The following is a 25,730-nucleotide window of genomic DNA, read 5'->3' as shown; positions in this document are numbered from 1 at the left end:
CACATACTCACACTGAACAAATAAACACAGAACTGTGACAATATGTTATGCATATTTTTGTGTTGCTTGTAGCATTATATAATCACATTGTTAGCATAACATGGTAACTGTGCGTTTATTTCTTTGTCTTTCTTTCAGACGTCTCAATAACAATGACCTTTCTATCCTGGAGGCAACAGGGCTCTTTCGGCCCCTCACACATCTCAAGAAAATGTGAGATTGACATTTGTGTGAAACATAATATGATGAAACAACACCAAAATACACTGTATTACTCAACTGAGCTGGATAATAAACTAGTGTTCTGTGCATTTCTCTCACAGAAACCTTAGCAACAATAAAATCACAGAGATTGAGGATGGAGCTTTTGATGGTGCGTCATCTGTGGTGGAACTTCACCTGACCGCCAACCACCTGGTGTCCGTACGGGGAGGAATGTTACGGGGAATGGACGGATTACGCATGCTGCAAGTGTCCTTTTCACTAGCATCTCTGCCACAGCGCTTCTAGCACTCTGAGACGCATACTAGACAACTGGCTGTGGTTTAACATAACTAAAGTGATCAGTATCACAGAATCATTTATGGAATAGATTACTCGATTGATTGGTTGACTGACTGACTTGCTTTGGTTGGGTGGCTGATTGATTGTTTGATTAATAGATTGGTTGGTTGATTAATAGATTATAGAGCTGCACGATTAGGCATTAAAAGATCACAATTTCCACTCAAAGACCCACATGATCTAATTCCTAAAAGACAACGATTTGGCTCTGTCTAATAAACCTTTGATAAGTACGATCAGAGCGAACATTCAGATCTGTGTTTGTGCTGCCGCTGATCCAGAGAGAGTAGTTAGGCTATCTAGGTATGAAACAGCATCACAAGCAGTCTTTTCAAACACACAGTATCATTATTTATGTTACAAATATTTATATTATCACAGATTGTTGGGATAAAAGTTTGTAGTTCGGATATAAACACTGATGTTGTCTGAAGCAACCAAAATAGACCAAATCTTCTTTTAAAAATGTAAAAAAATGTCGATGACATTGCTACACCAGCATGTGGCGACAAGTGACTGTTAAAAAATGGTTATTCTCAATTTATCTAATAGATTCTAATAGATTGGTTGACTGACTAGTAGGATGACTGATTAATTGGTTGGGTCATTGATTGATTGATTGGTTCATTGATTCATTGGTTGGTTGGTTGATTAATTGGTTGGTTGATTGATTCGTAATATGACTGGTTGGTTGATTTGTTGGTTGGTTGGTTAATTGGTTTGTTAGTTGATTGGTTAGTTAGTTAGTTGGTTGATTGATAATATGACTGATTGGTTTGTTGAGTGATTAATTGATTGATGGGTTGATTGATTGATGGGTTGGTTTGTTGTTAGGTTGATTAGTTGGTTTAGTTGGTTGATTTGTTGGTTGGTTGTTTGATTGATGGGTTGACTGATTGATTGGTTGGCTGATTGATTGATTGACTGATAATATGACTGATTGATTGGTTGGTTAAGTGATTAATTGATTGATGGGTTGATTGATTGATTGGTTGGTTGGTTGAATAGTTGGTTGATTGGTAATATGACTGATTGCTTTGTTGACTGATTAATTGATGGGTTGAGTGATTAATTGATTGATGGGTTGACTGATTGTTTGGTTGGTTGATTAGTTGGTTGGTTGGTTGATTGATTGGTAATATGACTGATTGGTTGGTTGACTAATTAATTGATGGACTGACTGTTTGGTTGGTTGTTTGATTAGTTGGTTGGTTGGTTGATTGATTGGTAATATGACTGATTGGTTGGTTGAGTGATCAATTTATTGACGAGTTGACTAATTGGTTGGTTGACTGATTGGTTGGTCGATTAATTAATTTATTGATTGATTGGTAATATGACTGATTGGTTGGTTGACTGATTAATTGACGGGTTGACTGATTGGTTGGTTGATTAGTTGGTTGGTTGATTGATTGATTGGTAATATGACTGATTTGTTGGTTGGGTGATCGATTTATTGACGAGTTGACTAATTGATTGGTTGGTTGGTTGACTGATTGATTGGTGGGAATGCACTTTTGCTGGAAGACAATGGCATACAACGCTTATACATCACTTATAATGATAAGTTTGTAGTTTTCAACACATTGTTACTGAAACTTTCAAGACTAAATTTGAGCAATTTCAACAAAACACAATCTCTGCTAACCAGCTAGATCACATGATCCTGATGAGAAATCAGCGGAATCAGCAACAATAATTTAGATATATATCACAGAAAACCAAGTATTAAAGTTTGAAAGAATGAGTCGTCTTTATTGTATAGCTGTATAGGATGTTGATATGTTTGTATTTAAGCTGTCTATTTCTTTAAAAGTATTATTTATAAAAAAAGATTGCTGCATAATTGTACTATTGTAAATGTGTTATTTCTCAAGAACAGTCTAAGCAAGCGCATCCGTTATGGATTTATTTTCATTATTCCTCACGGTCACCCTGAGGCTACACTCTGAATCCTTTTTTCCTGTCTTTGTTAGGATGCTGAGGAATAATCGCATCCGTTGCATCCACAACAGTAGCTTCTCAGGCTTGCAGAACGTACGTCTGCTGTCGCTCTACGACAACCAGCTTACCACCATCATGCCTGGAGCCTTCGACACGCTGCCAAACCTCTCCACCCTGTACAATACGCTTTTCTTGCTGCATTTATAAATGTATCTGAGATAAATATATGCTTTATGTTAATCTCCATGATCTTTTCAGAAACCTGCTGGCAAACCCCTTTAATTGCGACTGTCGTCTGTCCTGGTTGGGAGAGTGGCTGCGGTCTCGGCAGATTGTGACCGGGAACCCTCGCTGCCAGAACCCAGCCTTCCTTAGAGAGATCCCACTGCAGGATGTGGCAAAGCCAGACTTCCTCTGTGACAAGGGTAAATGGACTTTTGTCTCTGTACTTTCTCTTCATCATTTGACCGAATTCACTTTTTTAATTAAATAAACTCGTCAAGTCATGCCATAATTTCTATGACTGCATTTCTAAATATATCTGTCCCACACACTTTCAGCGGTCGTTGAAGACGACACGAGCTGCGTTCCTAAGCCAGAGTGTCCAGAGGAGTGCACTTGTCTAGAGGCGGTGGTGCGCTGCAGCAACAAACACTTGTTCGGTTTACCCCGTGGCATCCCACACAATGTCACTGAACTGTGAGTCATGTTCGGGTGGGCGCAAGGGTTTATGCAAATGCTTGGGATTACTGTCTGGCTGTATTTGGGTGTCTCATAAACTCTTTCTGTCTCCATAGATACCTGGATGGGAATCTGTTTGTTGCGGTTCCCAAAGAGCTCTCAGCGTTCAAACACCTGCAGCTGGTGTGAGTGTTGACCTCGGTTCACTCCTGCACTTACATATTTAACCACTGGAGGCTGTCTGTGTATCATATTCATGTTCAAGATCAGATCAGATTCTGTGTAAAGGCCCCGATATACTCACGGCGAATTTCTTCGTTTAGGGGTAAAACAAAGTTTGATATACGTGAGCAGCGATAAACTGTTAGCAAACATCCGATGCTGCCCACACTTAGATGAATATGTAAATATGTGCTGCTCGCTTTCCTCTCAATAACAAAATAAACACACAACAAAACTGAGAAAACACCAAGCATTTTTCAATAAAGCATGAGAAAAGCATCTGATTATAGCATCGTGGATATGTTTGCATGAGCTCTGCAATTCGGCATTCTAGTAAAGTCATGTCACATTTATTTATACAGCACTTTATACAATAGATAGCTTAAAATCAAGTTTATCGTATTAAACATGAAAAACACTGTCAGTGTCTCGTCTCATCAGAAGAATGATGTGACATTATTTTGTTTGAAATGGTGTCACATTTCGCTTGAAGTATATAGGGGCCTTTATTGTCATTGTGCAGTTAGTAATTACCGTAAGCAATTATATAGTTATGTCAGTAAAAATGGTATATATATATATATATATATATCTATATCTTCCTAATATTGTGTGGGTCCCCCTTTTACTGCCCTGACCCATCGAGTCATGGACTCCACTAGACCCCTGAAGGTGTGCTGTGGTATCTGGCGCCAAGATGTTAGCAGCATATCCTTTAAGTCCTGTAAGTTGCGAGGTGGGACCTCCATGGATCGGACTTGTTTGTTCAGCACATCCCACAGATGCTCGATTGGATTGAGATCTGGGGAATTTGGAGGCCAAGTAAACACCTCAAACTTGTGCTCCTCAAACCATTCCTGAACCATTTTTGCTTTGTGGGAGGGCGCATTATCCTGCTGAAAGAGCAACAGCCACCAGGGAATACCGTTTCCATGAAAGGGTGTACATGGTCTGCAACAATGCTTAGGTAGGTGGTACGTGTCAAAGTAACATCCACATGTATGGCAGGACCCAAGGTTTCCCAGCAGAACATTGCCCAAAGCATCACACTGCCTCCGCCTGCTTGCCTTCTTCCTATAGCCACGCACTCGTCCATCCACGTGATGTAAAAGAAAACGTGATTCATCAGACCAGGCCGCCTTCTTCCTCTGCTCCGCGGTCCAGTTCTGATGCTCACATGCCCACTGTTGGCGCTTTCGGCGGTGGACAGGGGTCAGCATGGGCACCCTGACTGGTCTGCGGTTATGAAGCCCCATACGCAACACACTGCGATGCACTGTGTATTCGGACACCTTTCTATCAGAACCAGCATTAACTTCATGAGCAATTTGAGCTACATTAGCTCGTCTGTTTGATCGAACCACACAGGCCAGCCTTCGCTCCCCATGTGCATCAATGAGCCTTGGCCGCCCATGACCTCCCTCACCATTCCTGATTTCTAACACACACTCACAGCGTTCGGCTGGTTTTGCGGCTGTCAGAGCAGAAACTAAAGCTGATGCTCTCCGTCTGTTTCTCTGTCATCTCCGGATGTGTTTATATGTAAATTACGCAAGCTTATTTTGTCCATTAGATGGAAAGGTCTGAAAAAGCCACATTTACCCTCCCGTCAAAGAAATCAGGACAGAAGTGACGGATTAAACACCAGGTGTAAACGGGAATGTGTCTCCCTCGTCTACTTGTGATCCCATCCACCAAAACACCTGTGAGAACAAAAAACATGTGCTAGACAAATATGTAGTATATTAAATATCTTTGTGCTTTATTTCAGTGACCTGAGCAACAATAAAATCAGTTCCTTGTCGAACTCGTCTTTCGCCAACATGAGTCAGCTGACCACACTGTGAGCCTAAAACACACACACACACTTTTCCATTGACTGCTGTTGTGTGTCTCTTACTCATCTGGCTTTTGTTTATGGTGATTTCCAGCATCTTGAGTTATAATGCCCTGCGCTGTATCCCTGCCCTTGTGTTTAAAGGACTGGCCTCTCTTCGACTGCTGTGAGTTTCTGCTCTGCCTCTTACAGACATTCATGTTTGTATCATGGTGAAGGAAGCAGACATACAGATATAATCGTTTGACCTCCCCTCAACCCACATGTTTTCTCCTCGCTGCTGTCCATTTATTACAGATCTCTCCATGGCAACAATATATCTGAATTACACCAAGAAGTGTTCAGCGACGCTGCATCTCTGTCACACCTGTGAGTCGCACATACAGATTCAGCCGCATCTCGCTTCTCTCTGTCTCGCACGCAATTACACGCCATATTTCACCCCATAATCAATAGATCAGGCATTTTCATCTAGTCTTTACTTTACTATTGTTCAAATCAAATGAAATTATTTTCATTGTAATGCATCATTTTTGTCAAATTAGAGAAGTGCCTTTGAGAAGTTATTTGAGTATTTTTTTAAAGTTAAGTTTAATAATTTATTATGTGCTTTTGTCATTTCTATTAGTTTTTAATATTTTTATATAGCTTTCTTTTTTTAGTTGTAGTAATCTTTAGTCATTAATTTCAGTTAGTTGCCAACGCACTACTTCTAATTTTTCATCTAATATTTATATTAGGGCTGTCAAGTGATTTAATTTTTTAAATTACATGATGTGCCGATTAATTAATCTAATTCATTGCACATTCAGAGAAATTAACCCAAAAGATCATGTAAAGTCATTATTGTTAAATGAGAAAAGCATCAATTAGACATTACAAAAGTAGCTTTAGAAAGAAATATTTTATTTGATTCAACAGAATTTATTAAAGAAAAACTTCTAGGCTACAAGGGCCATGATTTTGTTTTTTAAAAGCTGCCTCTGAATTGGTATTTAGATATATTTACAGCTATATATATTGAAATTAATGTATTTACACTGCAATTACAATTTAAAAAAATTATTATTATTATGTGTAAATAATAACTTTTTTGTGTAATTTTAGTGATTTATGTCAGTTATTTGGCAATTCTTTTTTGCTATTTAAGTCCATGTTTTTAAATCTAATTCTTATATTTTATTTTAGCTTTATTTCAGTAACCAATTTTTTTTAAAGGTGCACTATGTAACTTTTCTGTCCGCTAGAGGTCGCCTATTCAAAACTTGGAAACATTTGGGATATTGTAAGTACTCAACTGAACAAAATATATAACACTGGCCTAGTGGTTTTTGGATATTTTACTGCAAAAATGTTACATATTGCAGCTTTAATGTTTCCACAAAAAATATGTTATTTTATTTGGAAATTCTTAGTGCTTTGCATAGATGTAATATATTAAAAATAAATTACATAAAAATACAATTTAAAACTATTCGATATTTGTATTAGTTTTTTAATATTTCTACACTCACAATTTTTATTTATTTAAAATTAATCTTACATTTTTTTAAGATTTACGTATTTCAGTTATTAGTAAAAATCCAGTAAATTGAATAATCCTTACATACTTTAAATGAATAATTGATTAAGGATTATTTAATTCAATCTGATGGAATTTTACTATTAATTGAATACATCTTAAAAACAAGGCAAATACAGTGGCAAGAAAAATTTATTTTATTTTATCGGCTATTTTTTTGTTTTGTGATGGTTGTTCGTGAGTCCCTTGTTTGTCCTTAGCAGTTTAACTACCCAATGTTCTTCAGAAAAATCCTCCCGATCCTGCACATTCTTCAGTTTTACAGCATCTTTTTCATATTTGAACCCTCTCCAGCAGGGACTGTATGATTTTGAGATCCATCTTTTCACACTGAGGACAATTGAGGGACTCAAACACAACTATTAAAAAAGGTTCAAACATTCACTGATGCTCCAGAAGGAAACGCAATGCATTAAGAGCTGGGGGTGAAAATGTATTGAATTTGAAGATCAAGGTAAATTGTACTCAATTTGTTTTCTGTGAAACATTCAAGTGTCTTCTGTTGCTTCTGAAGGGCAGTACTAAATGAAAAAAAAAAAAAGATATTTAAACAAAATAAGAAACATTTGGACCTCTTCATCCTGCTCAAAAGTTTTCACTCCCAGCTCTTAAACACAACTACTAAAAAAAGGTTGAAACATTCACTGATGCATTGAGTCCCTCAATTGTCCTCAGTGTGAAAAGATGGATCTCAAAACCATACAGTCCCTGCTGGAGAGGGTTCAAATATGCAAAAGATGCTGGAAAACTGAAGAATGTGCAGGACCTGGAGGATTTTTCTGAAGAACATTGGGCAGTTTAACTGCTCAGGACAAACAAGGGACTCAAGAACAACCATCACAAAACACACACACAGCCGTACAACAGTATTGAGAATAAATGGTTCATAAACGTTTGAACGGGGTTATTTTAATAAATTCAGCTATTTTTTAGTCTTGTGGACTATGTAAAATTTTTTTATGTAAAATATCTTATTCAGGACAGTACTAAATAAAAAATAACATGCATTTTGTATGATCTCTTTATTTTGTGAAAATTATTCACATTTTCACAGATTCTGCAAAGGGTTCTCATACTTTTTCTTGCCACTGTATAGCTTAAATTAATTTTTATTGCAGTTTTTGTTTAGTAATTTTTAGTAATTGATTTCAGTTAGTTGCCAAGGCCTTTTTGCTTTTTAAGTTTATGTTTTATTTACGTAATATTTATATTTCATATTGTTTTATTTCAGCTTTATTTCAATTTCCGAATATTATTATTTAATGTTAAATGTTTTGCCATTATTTTATTAATTATTTTGCTTTACTTGGATTTAATAAAACAAGAAACAAAAAAAGATAAAGAACAATGGTATTTAAATTGGAAAAAAATTTTTAATAAAAATGATTAATGTAAATAATTTTAAAACAAATTACAGTGAATAATAAAGAATAGAAAAGTTTAAATAAATGGTCAAATTTTACAACTTTTACAAATGTTACAATTTTGGATAAGATATGAATGCATGAGTATACTGTCAAACAAATACTCACCATCTCATTTTACGTCCATGCCTGTTTTTTGCAAATACATTTCTGAAGGGCCATTGGTGCGAACCCGCTGTACTGTGACTGCCGGCTGCGCTGGCTCTCTGATTGGGTGAAGAGCGGGTACAAGGAGCCTGGTATCGCCCGTTGTAGTGGACCGCAGGGTATGGAGGGAAAGCTACTGCTCACGACACCAGGCAACACCTTCCAATGCGCAGGTGGGTGAAAACCATAACAGATGGCCATTTCCCTTCAGGATGAAGCTTGAGCGGTCTGGTCTTCCTCAGGTCCCGTGGATCCGTCCGTCTCTGAGAAGTGCAGCCCATGTTCCTCAAACCCCTGCCAGAATCAAGGGCGGTGCCGCAGCGACCCCGTACACCAGTACAAGTGCAGCTGTGCGCTGGGTTACAAGGTCCTGAGCATACACCACTGACAGGCACTGCTAAAACATCCCGTACGAGTGTGATGTACTGAAGAGTGTGTCTGTTTACAGGGCAAGCACTGCGAGGTCTCTGTCAGCGCGTGTGAGGGCGATCCGTGTGTGAATGGAGGCACCTGTCACAGCGAGGAGGCCAGGAAAGGCTTCAGGTGAGAACACACACCTTAATCCGCTGACGACTAACACGAGACACATGAAGCTGACGTGTCTGTCCACAGCTGCGCGTGTCCTCTGGGATACGACGGGCAGTTCTGTGAGGTGGATGTGGACGACTGTGTGGAGAACAAGTGTGAGAATGGCACCATCTGTGTGGACGGAGTGGGAAACTACAGCTGCGTGTGTCCACACCCCTTCTCAGGTACACATGACCCGTGATTCATACGGACGGACTGGAGTGAGACAGGATAGGTAAAGAAAGTGTGAATGTGCATTACAGGGCCAAAGTGTGAAGAGTACGAGGAAGACCTGTGTTATCCTGGGCAGAACCCCTGTCGTCGCGGATCTACTTGTATCCCGACCGTCACAGGACCGAAGTAAGTGCTCACATGTATAACAATGCACTTCTGTTAAAAAGTTTGGGGTCTGTATGATTTTCTGCTCACCAAGGCTGCATCAAATATACTGTAAAAACAGTAAAATATTATTACAATGTAAAATAGCCATTTTCTATGTGAATATATAGTAAAGTGTAATTTATTCATGTGATGAATAATCATCACTCCAGTCTTCAGTCACATGATCCTTCAGAAATCATTCTAATATTTGATGCTCAAGAAACATTTATGATTATTATCAGCGATGATAACTTCATATTTGTGTGGAAACCGTCATACATTCTTTGATGAATAGAAAGTTCAAAAGAACAGCTTTATTTGAAACAGAATCTTTTGTAACATTATAAAAGTCTTTACTGTCACTTTGGATCAATTGAATGCGTCCTTGATGAACTTACTGACCTCAACATTTTGAATGGTAGTATATGAACGTAAATGTATAATCACGTATTTAGGAGAGCAAATTAAATAGCTTTTTATCAACTTTTTAAAGGGAGGAGGAAATTCTTTTGATGGAAAAAGCCGGAATTCTCCTCCTCCGTGTGAATAGCCCTATAGGAATGTGTCATTTCTATTCAAGATCCTGTTTACGGCAAATATTTGCTGTTGGTGTGAATAGTCCTTTCAGCTGAAAAGCTGCGTTTTAAGGTCATTCAAATAATTCAATAAATGACATGTGTGCCCTCTAATGAAAGCCGTGTGTGTGTGTGTGTGTGTGTAGATGCATCTGTCCGCCTGGGTTTGTGGGAGATGACTGCAGTGTAGATTATAACGAATGCCAGGGACATTACTGTCAGAATGGAGCGCGCTGTGTGGATCATGTGGCGGGATATACGTGCGTCTGTCCACAAGGTTACAGGTAAGTCTACTCTACACATGACGTATAATAATCATATTTTACTTCATATGAAAGACTAATACCAATTATATCATATAGAAACTTCTTGTTTTATAATAAATAGAATAATAGAATACAGGTGAAGTGAATAACACTGATTATCTCTTCATCACAGCACCTGTTAGTGGGTGGATATATTAGGCAGCAAGTGAACATTTAGTCCTCAAAGTTGATGTGTTAGAAGCAGGAAAAATTGGCAAGCGTAAGGATTTGAGCGAGTTTGACAAGGGCCAAATTGTGATGGCTAGACGACTGGGTCAGAGCATCTCCAAAACTGCAGCTCTTGTGGGGTGTTTCCGGTCTGCAGTGGTCAGTATCTATCAAAAGTGCTCTAAGGAAGGAACAGTGGTGAACCGGCGACAGGGTCATGGGCGGCCAAGGCTCATTGATGCATGTGGGGAGCGAAGGCTGGCCTGTGTGGTCCGATCAAACAGACGAGCTACTGTAGCTCAAATTGCTCAAATTAATCGACGTGTGACAACACTGATAAAACCGGTATAACCGGCGGGAGCTTTTCAAATTGCTAATTTTAAATCTAAAGTAAAATGCGCACGACCGCTCTGGCATTCATAACGGAGCGGTGCGGAGCAAAGCGAGTGTTTTCAATGAATTCCAATGAAAGTTAAAGGAACTGTATGTAAGAAATGTATTTCAATTAATCATAAAATGGCCCTGATATGTCACTAGACATTAAGAAATCATGTTAATTTCAAATACTTATATCACTGACAACAGTAGTCCGTCCAAGATATTGTCATTTTAAAAGTGAAGTTGCAGCCCTCAACTGATGTTGATGTTGACATGTTGTGTTTTGGCCTGAAGCGCCACCCTCCACCTGTCTACCAATGACGAAGTCAGTAGTGTTTCTGCATTCGGGTTGCCAGCTCTGCTCTAATTACCACAGCTGCAGCTATAAACTTTTTGGATAAACAATGTCTAACTTTACGAAACCTAAACGACCTCGTTATGAATAAGAAAAACGTTGTGACAGTGTCCGAAATAAAACAAGGATTTGTATAAGAGATGCCTTTGAAAGATGGAGACGGCTGAAAACGTAGAATCATTTGAAGACTGATGCCAACATTGCTAATTTTCTCCTGGACAGGTAAGGTTCATCTATTGTTGGCTAACTTGTACTTAATGTAAATGGACATTTCAAATATTCATGACAGTCGAACAAAGTTATGCTCGTGCAAAGTAACATTAGGTTAGCGCAGATGGAGGAGGTGGGTCATTGAATTGAAAAGGTAACGTTAAGGAATTGTTTGGTAAATAAAAACGGCGAGTCGTCATTGCTAACATTAGTAATGCATTATCAGAGCCCGTTTCTCTGTCATTATGCTGGGACGCTGAGGAAATGTGAAAACGTATTTGAGACAGTAGCCTAACATTACCTCGGTAAAAATTATTCCTCATTCCTTCTTCGCATATATAGTGGACAAAACATGCTGCAAGTTGACCTGTATGACCATTGCTAATGTTATTTAGCTTTGCTGTAATTTTGCTATAATATACTATAGTATTTTTTCATGTGGGAATGTATTGTCACATACGAGCGTTCATATTTACGATTATATTTGGCTAATCGCCATTAGTACATTTTTGCGATTCATAATTACTTCATAAAGCATCGCTCTTGAAGCATAAACATAATTAACAGAAAGAAAAAAAACTTACTGTGTACGACTCGTCACTTGCCATTGAAAGCTCCGTGTAGCAGCCTACGTTCCTGCTGGATCCTGCAGCCTATCTGGCAGCCTCGAGTCAGGGGGAGGGGGAGAGGGGATACACCGCTCTACAGTCATTTGAAAGTGATTGCAGTACCAGTTTTGGCCACAGTCCTACATACAGCTCCTTTAAGCTTCCATAGGCATGAACTGAAAATGCTTATGCACTGTGCAGCCGTACTCATTTTACTTTTACATTTTGCTTTGAAACCAAATCTTCCGCGATCATCTTGTCTGTCAGCTCTTCTCTCTCGTGATGAATGAAATCTGACTCCTGCTGCGTTTGCGCTGCGACTCTCATTCGGCTCAAGCTGTATTGAGCAAACACGTTCCGTTTTTAATTGTAGTGTCTGTTCTTTAACTGAACTAAATGATTTTATTACTATAAAAATAAAAACGACAGTGGGGGCGGTGCCGTGGTGGGCAAGTGATGTAACTGGTGTTTCGCCTGAACTCTGGTAGCACCGGCAACACCGACTATCGCAGCAAGCCTAGTATGGGACTTCATAGCCGCAGACCAGTCAGTGTGCCCATGCTGACCCCTGTCCACCACCGGTGGCCTGGTCTGATGAATCACATTTTCTTTTACATCACGTGGATGGCCGGGTGTGTTCATGCCTCGACGGGTGAGGGCTGTTTTGGCAGCAAAAGGGGTACCAACACAAAATTAGGAAGGTGGTCATAATGTTATGCCTGATCGGTGTACATAATATTTCAGGGTGTCCGCGGGGTTGTAAAAGGTAGTAAATTAAATTAGCCAAAATTAAGGGCATTAAAAAGTAGTAAAAAGTAGTAAACGTCATCTGACGAGGTATTAAATTCTCGAGCCCAATTTTTTTTGATACATTTTCAATTTGTGTTAAGTACAGGCCTTTTTTTTTTCTAAAATTCGCGTGGATTTATTTATATGTTGAGAGTAGGACCTGCGCGATATCATGTGAGTTGGTGTTCATTCGCGCGCGCGCTGAAACAAACTGGGTCCGCGGCTGGCTTGCTGCCAAACATGTACGCGAGCTCGCTTCCATTCAGTAATTAAAGCATGGGGAAATGCAAGTTCTCGGACCTCTGGCTGGAGGACTCACGATTTAAAGACTGGCTTAGGCCAGTAGTTTGCAACAGCCGCGAGGCTTATTGCCACGTTTGCAAGAAGACAATTATTATAACCTGGGTTGGGGTGAATGGCGTCAAATCGCATATGTAATCAAATAGCAGCCACCAAGCTAGGATGCGCGGACGTAGCGAGCAGCTTCCCATATCAATGATCTGCGCTACGGATGCATCAACGACCTCAACCTCCACTGCTTTGCCCTCAACCCCGACTGCTCTCCCGATTCAAACCACTGCTGCCAGCAGTAGCCTAACCTAACCTAACCCTAACGTTAGTCCTAGCAGCTTCATCAACAGGTGCGTGACAAGGGTCAGACTGACAGCAGACGCTATGCCCCATCACCACCGCTACCCCAGAGCTGAAGTGCTGTGGTGTTTAGATCCTTGCAACTAAACACCACTCTTTATATTTGAGCGATGGCATTGAAAAGCTGTTTCGATATATGCAAGTTGCTTAAAGCTGGCCATACACTGTGCGATTTCAGCAAGGTTACCTACTCACACTGTACGAGTAGATGCGATGTAAAGCCAAAGCTCACGGTTTATGTGCTCACACTGTGCGGTCCGATTGTCGAGCGCGACTTGTCTGCTCACTGTACGAGTGCAATATGCGCGAAAAACCTATAATAGAGATCAATACCTATCAAATGCATCAGCTATCGATATCAAGAGGATTTAGCATTTACAATTTTTGTATATAAATGATTATTATTATTATTATTAGGGTAGGCCTACTTTTATTATTAAATTGATATAACATTTAATTTGCCCCCGTGATAATTTCATAATGCATCAATGCATAACCGACGCTGCATAATAAAAGAATAGATAGATTAGCTTACTCCTCATTATTTAAATACATTTTGCCCAATTAAACAAGGAATTATAGGCCTATAATTAAAATGATTATCAGTCTATAATATGTCAGAACACTACAATAATATCAGTATTATCAGAAAGTAAGAGCAGCTTTATTTCAAAAACAACTTGTTTAACACAAAATGGGCCTATACTTCTCTTCTAATTTGTTTCACAATATGGGCCACAAGAGAAATATTAAGAATATAAATTCAGACAGTTATAGGCTATACGTTATCAGCATATGTTAAAGCAGATTTATATAAATAAAGAGATATCTCTTGTCTCTGTGAGAATATGCGCCGAAAGCTTGTCAGATTTTACTTTCACTTTCTGTAGTGAATAATTGACTAGGTTTGAGACTTCACCGACTCTCGCACACATTGCGTTTTTGTGTGATATCCACTGACTCGCCTTCATGATTCAAAATGAAAAAGAAAAAAAATCTATATTGCGCTGTGAAAATTGCTCTCGTTTCCCTCTGTACACTGCACGAACTATGAAGAAGATGTCTCCTTCCTCTTCTGTCTTTATTTCTATTCTCATCTCTGTGGGCAGTTGATGTTAAGTTATAATGACCTCGTTACATTGTGATGCAATATGTTATTCCATTTGGAAAGATATTTCATTTACGCTACTATAGTTGCAGCTTGAAGTCGTGCTGATTTTCGTGCTGATGCTGTATTAAAAAATATTTTTAAGGTATTAAAAAAGGTAGTAAAAGGTATTCAATTCAACTTAAGAAGTTCTGTATATACCCTGTATTTATATATACAAGAATTTATATATATATATATATATATATATATATATATATATATATATATATATATATATATATATATATATATATATATATATATATATATATATATATTTATATATATATATATATATATTTATTATTATTATTATTATTATTATTTTTTTTTTTTTTTTTTTTTTTTTTTTTTTTTTTATTATATAAATATATATACATGCAATTTATAATTTCAAATGATAATATACTTTTCTTAAATATATACATGAATGTATGTGTATTTACTATATATACATATTAATTATACACAGTACACACACATATAGTATGTAAACACAAACTTTTATATTGGATGCGATTAATCACCCGGATTAATAAAAACTTTAAAAATGTTTTATTAAAATGTAGTTCTTTCTCTCTTCTCTCGAATCTGATTGGCTGAGAGCCTTTTCCAGCTGTGTGATATTCCCCCAGTATCAGCACTGGAACCGTTTCACCGTTTGTATCACTCCACTTGAACGACTGTCATGGCGGTCGAGCAAATCCACCATAAGTTTTACAAATACTACTGTTGTTGTGTCACAAAATGTAAGTTTTTTAGGTGAGAATGTACTTATTTAGACCTCAAATATTTGACTCATATATAAACAATGCATATTTTATAATCTGAGTAGATGCTTTTTAGAGATGTGAGCTCCAGGGCGTCGGCCTAACAATGTTATGTACATAGTTTAAACATGAGATATAATTCATTTGGTGTATATCAAACGGGCAATCTTTGGTTTTATTAATCTATAACATATTCCAGAGCAAATCGATTTGAGTTAAGTTATTTAACTTGTACTAGAGCGCTGCTTTTGTACGTTTGACTGAAGTTTGCTTGTGTTTATTTCCTGTTGTCTTTTATAATGGCTATTATTGCTAATTTAAATATTGTTGTTCAATAAATATTATTTTATATAAATAATATGCCCAGTGCTGCTGCTAGCCATTTTGGTGCCATAAGCATATTTCCTTTATGATACCCCCACCCCCCAGCCCAGCCCCCGCATAATGCTATTCTGTATGGATCAAGCTAGCATTTCCACCCATTTTGGGAGGCTCTATAGAGGCACACGTCTGCATTTCCTCGCTGCAAAATCACTAATTAGGTCATCATATGACAGCTTCTGAGCCACTTCACCATTGATGCTGATGACAGCAAGACCACTTAGATGTCCCTGCCCCATTGTTGAACGTAAGTATGTTTTAATGAGCTTTAGTTTTGAAAAACTTCACTCAGCAGAGGCAACTGTAACAGGGAGAGTTAATGCAATTCTAAGAGCAACCCCGAGATTTGGATACACCTCTTGAAGGCAATTCTCATGGAGAAATGTGAGCAACTCCAAGGCAGTTGTCTGTGGTGACAGTTGAGGAAGGTTGATGATTTCCTGAACCATCTCGAGTCCATCAATATCAGAATTTTCTTTCTCAGTCAGTGTCTTCTGCACTCCAATGCATTTTTCTTTTGTAAGTCCTCCTTGGAAATTCTGTGCACTCCAGATTTGTCTCTGACCAGGGTCATGGTCTCAAAACGCAAATGTTGAGTCCACAACACTATTGAAAAATGTCACCTCAATCCCTTTTGAGGGCATCGCTGAAGGGCTCGTCAGCACTCTCATATGCAAACTGCCTTTTTGTGTTCCTGAGCCTTTTTTCTCCTTGAGCTCTGGCTCTATGTTCATGGCCTCGCAAAGGTCCTTGGCAGTTGACACTGCCTCAGCAAACCCAGCGTTCCTGTATCTGGAGAGGGAGGTTTTGGCATTGTCAATGAGCCTGACAGCAATGTCAAGCTGCATTGAACTAGTCTGCAGAAGCTTGTTTACTTGGTTAGTGGTTGTAAGAATTTCACACCAGAAAACCGAAGAGATCAGAAATCTAAAAGAGTCCATCTCTTCTGCCAGGGCTTGAGCCTCTATTTTTGCGACTGAGTCATTGACAGTTTCCCTAGCCTCGATGAGTGCATTTCTGATTTCTTTAATTTGGCTTCTGGCAGCTGTGACACTCTCAAGCTTGCTCTCCCACCTCACATCACAGTCAGGTTGATGTGTTTTTTCAAGATGCTCCATTGCTGTGTAGCTCCTGAGAAGAAACAAAATACCTTCTGCAAATAGCCAAAAAAGCCAGTGGCATCCCTAGATGACTTGGCAGCATCAGCTATGACAAGATTAATCGAATGAGCGGCGCAAGGAACAAACAACGCCCTCGAATTAAATTGTAGCAGTCGGGCCTGAACTCCTTACTTTTCCCCCTTCATGTTTGCTCCATTGTCATAGGCCTGTCCGTGGCAATATCAAACGGAATGTCGAGTTCCTTCAACTTCTCTAGAAGGACAGTAGACAGGTTCAGGCCAGTTGTTTCAACCACCTCCATATACCCAAGGAAATATTCCTTGATATTTGGCTTTGGCACCAAATCAACAATGCGCACGATGAGGGACATTTGTTCCTTGTGACTTATTTCAGGTGTACAGTCAAGAATAATGGAGAAATATTTTGCTTCATGAATCTGTGTCTGGTTTGTTTGTAATGTTTTGTTGGCGATGATCTGGATCAGTTCATTTTGTGTCTGCTGTCCAAGAAAATACGTTCGGGAGCTTTCATCGGTTATCTTGCTCAGGTGGTTCTTCATCACAGGATCAAAACTGGCTAAAAGCTCCACTTCCTTTAAGAAGTTGCCATTGTCTGGCTCATAGAGACACTGTGAAGAGCCTCTAAATGACAAATTCCTTTAGGCAAGAGATAGGGTTATTTTAGAGCTCTTTTCCGCCGTTTTGTTAATTACCTCTTTAGTAAACCAATACATAACCAGCAAAAGCAGCGCTTGTGCAAAAATGATTACTGTCCGTCGGTGGGTGGAGCAGTCGCACGCAGTCGTACATCACCGGACTAATTTGCCTAATCTTCACGGTACTTTAGACCGCAGTGGAAACGCAGACAGTAGCAGGTCTGGGGGAAAAAAAGTTCCTTTAAAAAAAGTTCCTGGTACAAATTGTTCCGGGTAATTTCGGTGGAAAGGGGGCTTAAGTGACCGTTTGAGAACATCTCGCCACCTTCTTTTTTCTGCCTCCAGCAATGAAAGTTTCTGGTGGTCTATTGTCATATTTGTCTGTAAACGCATGTCCAGTTCTCTCCATTTAAACATGCACTGGGCATGGTCTGAGCTACATTCATGACTTCTCAAACTACTGTTTATGTTGGACCAGTCACTGTGGCCCTCTGCAGTCAGCTTTATAGCTTTCAAACGGAAAAGTTTACACGCAAAACGGAACACAGCATTGTTCTGTTGCGAGTAAACAAGCCAACTTCTGATGATTTTCTCTCCATTTGAGAGCGTTGTGAATTGTAGGCTACTATGAAACACCCTGCCATCTAGTTCCCTTGGAAAATTAAAATCTGATGGGACTTTTAATGGGCCTCTTCGGACTAGTTCAACACGATCCACATCTAAAACCTGTGACGGCTTAGAGCAGGATCAGTTGGAGGGGGCACACAGGTCTCTACATTGTCACCTGCTGATGGACTCTCAGTGACAGGACTTGTGATTTCAGAGGTGGTGGTTCTCTGCTGTGTATCTGTCCCTAAACTGCTGGTTGAGGGTGATTGATCAGGGCTTGGTACTGTTGCAGAGTCTACATTTACATTTATGCATTTGGCAGACGCTTTTATCCAAAGCGCCTTACATTGCATTCAAGGTACACATTTTAGATTTTGTCAGTTCTTGCTTTCCCTGGGAATCGAACCCATGACCTTGGCGTTGCTAGCGCCACGCTCTACGGTTTGAGCTACAGGAAAGCCCAGACCTACAGACCTGCTGGCCGGCTGGGGTTGATGTGTGCCTGTAGATGGTTGCTCATAGTCTGTATCTTCCTCTTGGCCACGTGCTCCTCCTTGTACATATCTCAGCATTGCCCCTGCATTAAGTTAGAAATACGAAGAAAAAGGATCAGACAGAATATTCAAACAAAGAATCTTATACCGGAAAAAATGTAAACATTTAAAACTGAAAGCATGCAGCCAAGGAGCTCTCCCCCTTTATTCCCCCTTATTATATAACTATTTGATAATACTAATCGAATCAAATATAAAAGCATAATAGAATGAGCATTTCATTTCTTTTATACATAAAATCTATACTAAGACTCTACAACATTTATCAGTGACATGTCAGTGAGAGTAATTTGTCACATATATAATTTTAACATATAATATATGGAATAGAGCTATATATTAGTCAATATATTGTCAATATATTGAATTGTTCTAATTTCTGATTTGGTTTCATAGCTGTGCATAAATATGCATTTATGTTTTTACTCTATATGAGCATATTAGGAGATTTCATATATGAGACATGTCAAAATATGTATTATACATACATAAACATACATAATATATGGGGTAAATAATGTCAATATATGTAATTGTTCCAATTTCTAATAGGTTTAATATTTGTTTTTACTTTATATGAGCATATATTGCATATATTGATATTTCATATATACACATATATTACATTTCTGTATGGGATACTGAAGCAAGAGGACTTGCACTGACTGCTAACTGTTAACAGTTACTGAGAAAGTATTAACCACCGTCACGTCAAAATAAACCATAAACTACTGCTCAATATCTATAGTAAAGAAAGTAACAGCTAGCTGGCAATCAATTAAATGGGAAAATTAATTCAAAAATATATCAACTCTTCCCCCTCCATTGACTGAATTTTCCGGCTAACCGTGTTTCCACTGTTATACGGTAGGGGGGCGTTGTTACACATCTCCTGAAAGAGTACAGAATCTCCTGATTAAAACACAGGAGAAGAAGCAGAAGCAAATGATAAACGAATGAAAGAAAATAATGAAATTCTTGAAGTAAAGTAGTTTGTTATAATCTTTTAATAGAATTGTTTTGTTTAAATATAATAAATATATAACAAAGTATTTTAAATCAAAGTCATGTGGTGCGACCAACATGCAGGAAGAGAAAAAAAAAGTAAAATAATGATAATTTGATGGTTTTTTTTGACAGGTTAATCGATGTTGTAAAATGTCGTGGTGCGACTGGTTGTTTTTTTTCAAACATTTGATTTATAGTTTTGAAAACTTATACCACAAAAGGCTTCATTTAAATACTCTAAAAATGTCATATGGTGTAACCGTCGAGTAAAAACTAATAACACGTTTTCCTTACACCTTGATAACACGTATTAAAATATAATAATTTATGTTGGAGAAGTTTTTGTACATTAATATATTTTTGAATGTAATGGAAATGCATGGTTTATTGGAAGATGTTTTGCATGAAACTAAACGTTTTTGGTCTGGCCAGTTTTTATCAGGACAAAAGTTGAAGGACTTATTTTGTAAGAAGGACCCAATTTTTGTCACAAGTACATTTAAAATATCTTGTAAACAATCAATTAATTTTCAGTCTTTTTTATAAGAACTTGGAAACTATTATGGGCGCTCTTTTTTTGTCAATGGTCCTGTTATTCTGTGATTCCTCTGGCTGTGTGTGTTTGCAGTGGGCGGTTATGCGAGGCGTCTCTCTCTCCTCCCTCGGGCTGTGAGCTGCTGCGCTGTGAGAACGGCGCCCCCTGTGTGGAGAGTGGCGGTACTGCGGTGTGTCAGTGTCTCTCAGGGTTCGGGGGGCCGCGTTGTGAGAAGCTCCTCAGCGTCAACTTCATCGACAGAGACTCGTACCTGCTGCTCAGTGACCTCAAGAACCATCCGCAGACCAACATCACTCTACAGGTGAACGCTTCATCAGTCATCAGGACGTCATCTGACCGGCTTTAGATCCATGTGCTATTCTTGTGGCAGGAATCATTAAATTAATATCCCAGTCTATCGAGTCCACCTTTCTTGCCCTGCATCTTAAACTTTGCTGTTGTCATGACAGCAGCATTTGTTCTGTTGGCTGTGCATGAACTAATAGTTCTCGTGTCCAGCATTTTAAGTAAAAAAATATTGCAAATGTATGCAAATAAATAAATATAGCAAATAGATAAAAGCAAAAAATATTTAATAATATATATTTAAAAAATAAATATTGCAAATAGACACAAATAAATACATATTTAATAATATAATGTAAATAAATAAATATTGCAAATAGATGCAAACAAATAAATGCATTTAATAATATTTATGTAAATAATTAAACATTTCAAATAGAGACAAACAAATAAATAAGTATTTCATAATATATGTAAATATATGCAAATATATATGTAAATAGATACATTTTGCCAATAGATGAAAAAATAAACATTGCAAATATATGCAAATAAATAACATGTAAATGAATAGATATTTCAGATAGATGCAAATAAATAAATACATACATAAATATTGCAAATAGATAAATATGTAAATATATAACAAGATATATAAAACATTAACTTTAATTTTACTTTTTTTTTTTATTTAAATATTTAAACATACACTACCATTCAAAAGTTTGGAGTCAGTAAGATCATTTATTTTTAAAGAAATTCATATTTTTTATTCATAAAGGATGCATTAAATACATCAAAAGTGACAGTAAAGACATTTATAATGTTACAAAAGATTCTATTTCAAATAAATGCTGTTCTTTTGGACTTTATATTCATCAAATAATTCTGAGAAATAAAATGTATCACCGTTTTCACATGGTTTTAAACATCTTGAGTCTTGAGCATCAAATCGTCTTATCAGAATGATTTCTGAAGGATCATGTGACTGAGTAATGATTATAAATTCAGCTTTGATCACAGGAATAAATTGCACTTTACTAAATATTCACATAGAGAACCGCTGCTTTACACTAGGGTAATATTTCACTGTTTTTACAGTATTTATGATCAAATAAATGAGCAGAAGAGACTTCTGTTAAAAACTGTTTTTTAAATAATTAAACGGTAAGCTTTTAAACAGCAGTGTACTTGGAATATAAACACTGGTACATTCAATCGTAGGTCTCACGCTCATAAACTTCCTCAGGTCTCCACAGCCGAGGACACTGGGATTCTCCTGTACAACGGCGTCAATGACCACATTGCTGTGGAGCTGCATGAAGGGCATGTCAGAGTGACCTATGATGCAGGAAGTCAGTCGGGCAGCACCATCTACAGGTGCAGTAAACACCATGATCTCATATAAATCATCTCCGCTGTGATCACTGCCTCATGTGCCTGTTCCCACAGTTCTGAAATAGTTAATGATGGGCAGTTTCATACGGTTGAACTGGTCACTTATGAGCGGATGGTCAACCTTTCGGTTGATGGAGGGCTTCCTACTACTCTGGACAGCTCGGGACACGTCCAGCCCCTCAGCAGAGACGCCCCACTATACGTCGGAGGTAAGATGGTCAGCCATAACATGCATGCTGTTCGCCCCTATCATCTCTAAACAGATGTTTTCCCGTCAGGTATGCCTGAAAACGCGCAGTCGCTGTCTTTCAATCAGTGGCCCCCTCTCAACGGGTCCAGTTTCCAGGGCTGTATACGGAACCTGTACATCAACAACGAGCTGCAGGACTTCACGCGCACCCAGATGAAGCCCGGGGTGGTGCCGGGGTGCCGGGCCTGTCAGGAGCTGCGTTGCGTCCACGGCCTGTGTCAGCCGGCCTCCGCCGTCGGGCCCGTGTGCCACTGTCAGCCGGGCTGGGGCGGCCGGCACTGCGATCAGGCCCTGCTGGCGGCCGCGAACGACCCCTGCCAGAAACACAAGTCAGCAGCTGTCCCTTCATCTGCATACAATCACTATTTCATGCTAATTAAATATACTAATATAATATACAATATCACACAAGTGTTGATTATACAATACTAGAAATATTTTATAGATCAAATAAAAATGTTATTATTAAATAATGCAATATTTTTATATTATTTATTACATTTTTTATATTATTTATTTGTTTTTATTTTAAATATTATGCTTTTGAACAACATAACCAATGCCAACTGACATTTTTATATAAATTGTTAAAATATAAAACATTCTAATTTTATCTATAAAAAATACTTTATTTTATTAACATATTATTTAGTTTTTTAATTTTAGAGCTAATGAATAATGTATATGAAACAGAAAAATATATTATTTACAGTTTATCTATGAAATGTTACCAATATAAAAAAAAATGTTTTGTGTAAAAATATATAAAATACAATTTTACACCTAATAAATTATATGCATATATTATAGAAATATAGGCAAAATATTTTTACAGATGAAATAAAATGACATTTCACATATAATATGAAATGATGTATACATGTATTTCAACATTTACATTGATGCATTTGGCAGACGGCTTTATCCAAGGCTACGTCTTAAGAAATGCAAAACAAATCACTATTATGAACGCATAATAAAACAACAATAACAAAATAGCAAGTCATAAATCATAGACAAAACGGAAAAGGTAGGTATATTTTGCGTATGGAATACTTACGGCTGATTGGACGAGACATCTGTCAATCAAGACATAGAGAAAGTCGTTTCACGCGTGCATGTGTAAATATTAGAGCCGTATCATCTACAATGATAACTGTTGTTTTAACGATGTATGAGCTGACGTTATTGAGCAAAATGACCATGTTTTTGTCTTATACTTATATTATATGATATATAGTTAAGCTCACAAGCAAGAGTGCTGTTTTCCCCCCGAATATCAGCTCGAGTGTATGTGTACCTTGTTTTTATACAGTTCAATAAACAAAGCTAATATTGTTAATTACATTTTAGACATAAATTGTTAATAATGTCAGTTTTGCTAGTTCCAAACAGAGCCACAGCACAAAAAACCATATGATCAATAAGTTATGACAACATCGAAATTATTTAAGCAATTTTGACCTCTTTTATAAGTTTTACAAGATTCAACACATTTGTAATTTGCTTGTAATCAGTTTAATGTCATTTAAGTTTAAATGACTTATACAGGTAAGTTGATTGTACTTAAAAATTCAAGGCTGCAGCTTTTCTGTAGATGCTTCATTCCTGAATGATTCGTCAAGGCAGTGACTTACTGCTGGTTTTAGTTCCATATTTAAAGTATAATTTCATATATTAATATTCAATAAAACAAAACAATTCATATAATTATTTATGCAATTGTAACTGCAGTGTACATATATATAAATATTAAAGGTTAGGCACCTAATTAAATTTTTTTTTTTAATATTTTCTTTATTTTTCTTCAAAATTGAATGCCTCAATTGAATTGATAAGCGATGGGTATTTGGAGAAGACTGCGATCGGGAAATGGGAGACTTGAACTCTGGTCCCTCGCGTTAAAAGCTAAACTTGCTGTTCTTCTTCTTTATGCCACTCTCCAACTTCTCAGTTCAGGTTGTTTTATTAAGTATTATTGTATGTCAATTCAGTACCCGTTAGGCACTTTATTTACATGTTTTTAAATTTACATTTATGTAAAAAGTTAAAATAAATAATAATTCTACTGCCGCAGCCTGCTGTACATGCTGTATGTCTTGATTGACAGATGTCTCGTCCAATCAGCAGTAAGAATTCCATTCGCAAAATGTACCTACCTTTTCCGTTTTGTCTGACTTGTCGTTGTGTTTTCGGACTTATTATTTTGTTTTTAGACTTGCCTTTGTGTTTATAATTTGTTGTTTTGTATCTGGATTTGTTCATTTGTTTTCATAATTGGTATTTGTTTTGCACTTCTCGGCCACCGTAGGACACATTTTAACGTTTTCGTTTAATAACGCACTTCATCCACACTAGCGTTTTCCAAATGTTGCTCATCATCCACACTGAAACGTCTGAAAACGCTTACGTCCCATGAGCTAAACATTAGACGCTTCGACATGTGTCATTTCCGTTAGGCGTATATTTACTTTCTGCCTCTTTGAAATATCGCGGCAATGCAATGTGAAGTATGTACAAATTCATCTTTAAGAACGCTATCAAACTGGAGAGCAGCCAAAACAACTGCGGTACGGCATCGTCCACCATCATGATTGGGCTGAAAATGTGTCATTGTTTTCGAAAGCCAGGGTTTTCAGGTCAGCGCTAAAATCGTACGTACAGGGTTGGAAATCAACCCGCAGAAAAATTAATTAGCCCGTTTAAAAGTAGCCTAATTTTTTGGGAAAAACGTGGACTTGGCAATACTGTCGAAAGCCTCCGTTTTCACAGTCCACATTTTCACACATTTATCCACTTTAGAGAGCGTTTTCAAAAAGCTTTGAGTTCGTGGAAGTCTCAGTGTGGACGGACGGCCAAAACGGAGAGAGGAATTTTCGGTAACACTTTACAATAAGGTTCATTAGTTGAACTAATAATAAACTGCACTTATAAAGCATTTATTTATCTTTGGTAATGTTAATTTCAACTTTTACTAATACTTTATTACAATCTTGTTAACATTAGTTAATGTACTGTGAACATAAACAAACAATGAACAGCTGTATTTTTATTTTACGTTAACAAAAATTAACAAATACAGTAACAAATGTATTCCTCATGGTTAGTTCATGTTAGTTAATACATTAACTAATGTTAACTAATTAAACCTTATTGTAAAGTGTTACCGCATTTTCAAATGAAAACATATTAGTGTGGACAAGGCCCAAAGTGATCAAGGTATATATTTTGTCAAGTTCATGTAAACCCTGGGAATCAGAGCCATGACCTTGGCGTTCAAGCACAATGCTCTACTGTTTGAGCGAGTTTGTAACCATGCTAACTCGTGTCTTCCCCGTCCTGTAAGGTGTGTTCACGGCACCTGTGTTCCAGTGGACCTGGAGTCGTATCGCTGCGAGTGTGTGGAGGGATTCCTCGGACCCCTGTGCGGCCAAGCATCCTCCAGTCCCTGTACAGCGCTGTCATGCCAACACGGCTTCTGCGAGATCTCACAGACAGGGCAGGCGCAGTGCGTTTGTGACAGCGGATACAGCGGCCAGTTGTGTGACATCGGTAAATTACGCTCATATACATAAGCCATTATCATAATGACATTATTTGAATGT

At 37.8% G+C, this 25,730-nt stretch overlaps 1 protein-coding gene across 1 annotated transcript in view; it reads left to right on the top strand.

Annotated features, from left to right (window-relative positions):
- Positions 1–25,730, top strand: part of slit1b (slit homolog 1b) — a gene marked incomplete at its 5' end in the record, with an annotated part of 72,848 nt that overhangs the window by 41,518 nt on the left and 5,600 nt on the right. The window contains 20 exons of the mRNA XM_079807599.1: positions 139–213; positions 324–473; positions 2,541–2,684; positions 2,767–2,933; positions 3,069–3,207; positions 3,306–3,374; positions 5,183–5,254; positions 5,343–5,414; positions 5,546–5,617; positions 8,411–8,574; positions 8,644–8,768; positions 8,850–8,944; positions 9,014–9,153; positions 9,232–9,328; positions 10,071–10,208; positions 20,265–20,493; positions 21,727–21,857; positions 21,930–22,084; positions 22,154–22,454; positions 25,472–25,677. Of these exons, the coding sequence (XP_079663725.1) occupies positions 139–213; positions 324–473; positions 2,541–2,684; positions 2,767–2,933; positions 3,069–3,207; positions 3,306–3,374; positions 5,183–5,254; positions 5,343–5,414; positions 5,546–5,617; positions 8,411–8,574; positions 8,644–8,768; positions 8,850–8,944; positions 9,014–9,153; positions 9,232–9,328; positions 10,071–10,208; positions 20,265–20,493; positions 21,727–21,857; positions 21,930–22,084; positions 22,154–22,454; positions 25,472–25,677 (2,741 nt within the window). The remainder of the gene's footprint in view (positions 1–138; positions 214–323; positions 474–2,540; positions 2,685–2,766; positions 2,934–3,068; positions 3,208–3,305; positions 3,375–5,182; positions 5,255–5,342; positions 5,415–5,545; positions 5,618–8,410; positions 8,575–8,643; positions 8,769–8,849; positions 8,945–9,013; positions 9,154–9,231; positions 9,329–10,070; positions 10,209–20,264; positions 20,494–21,726; positions 21,858–21,929; positions 22,085–22,153; positions 22,455–25,471; positions 25,678–25,730) is intronic.

Source organism: Gobio gobio (assembly GCF_949357685.1).
Source record: "Gobio gobio genome assembly, chromosome: 24".
NCBI classification, from domain to species: Eukaryota; Metazoa; Chordata; class Actinopteri; order Cypriniformes; family Gobionidae; genus Gobio; species Gobio gobio.
Note: the sequence above shows the minus strand (reverse complement) of the source record. Positions and strands in the feature narration are given on the sequence as shown.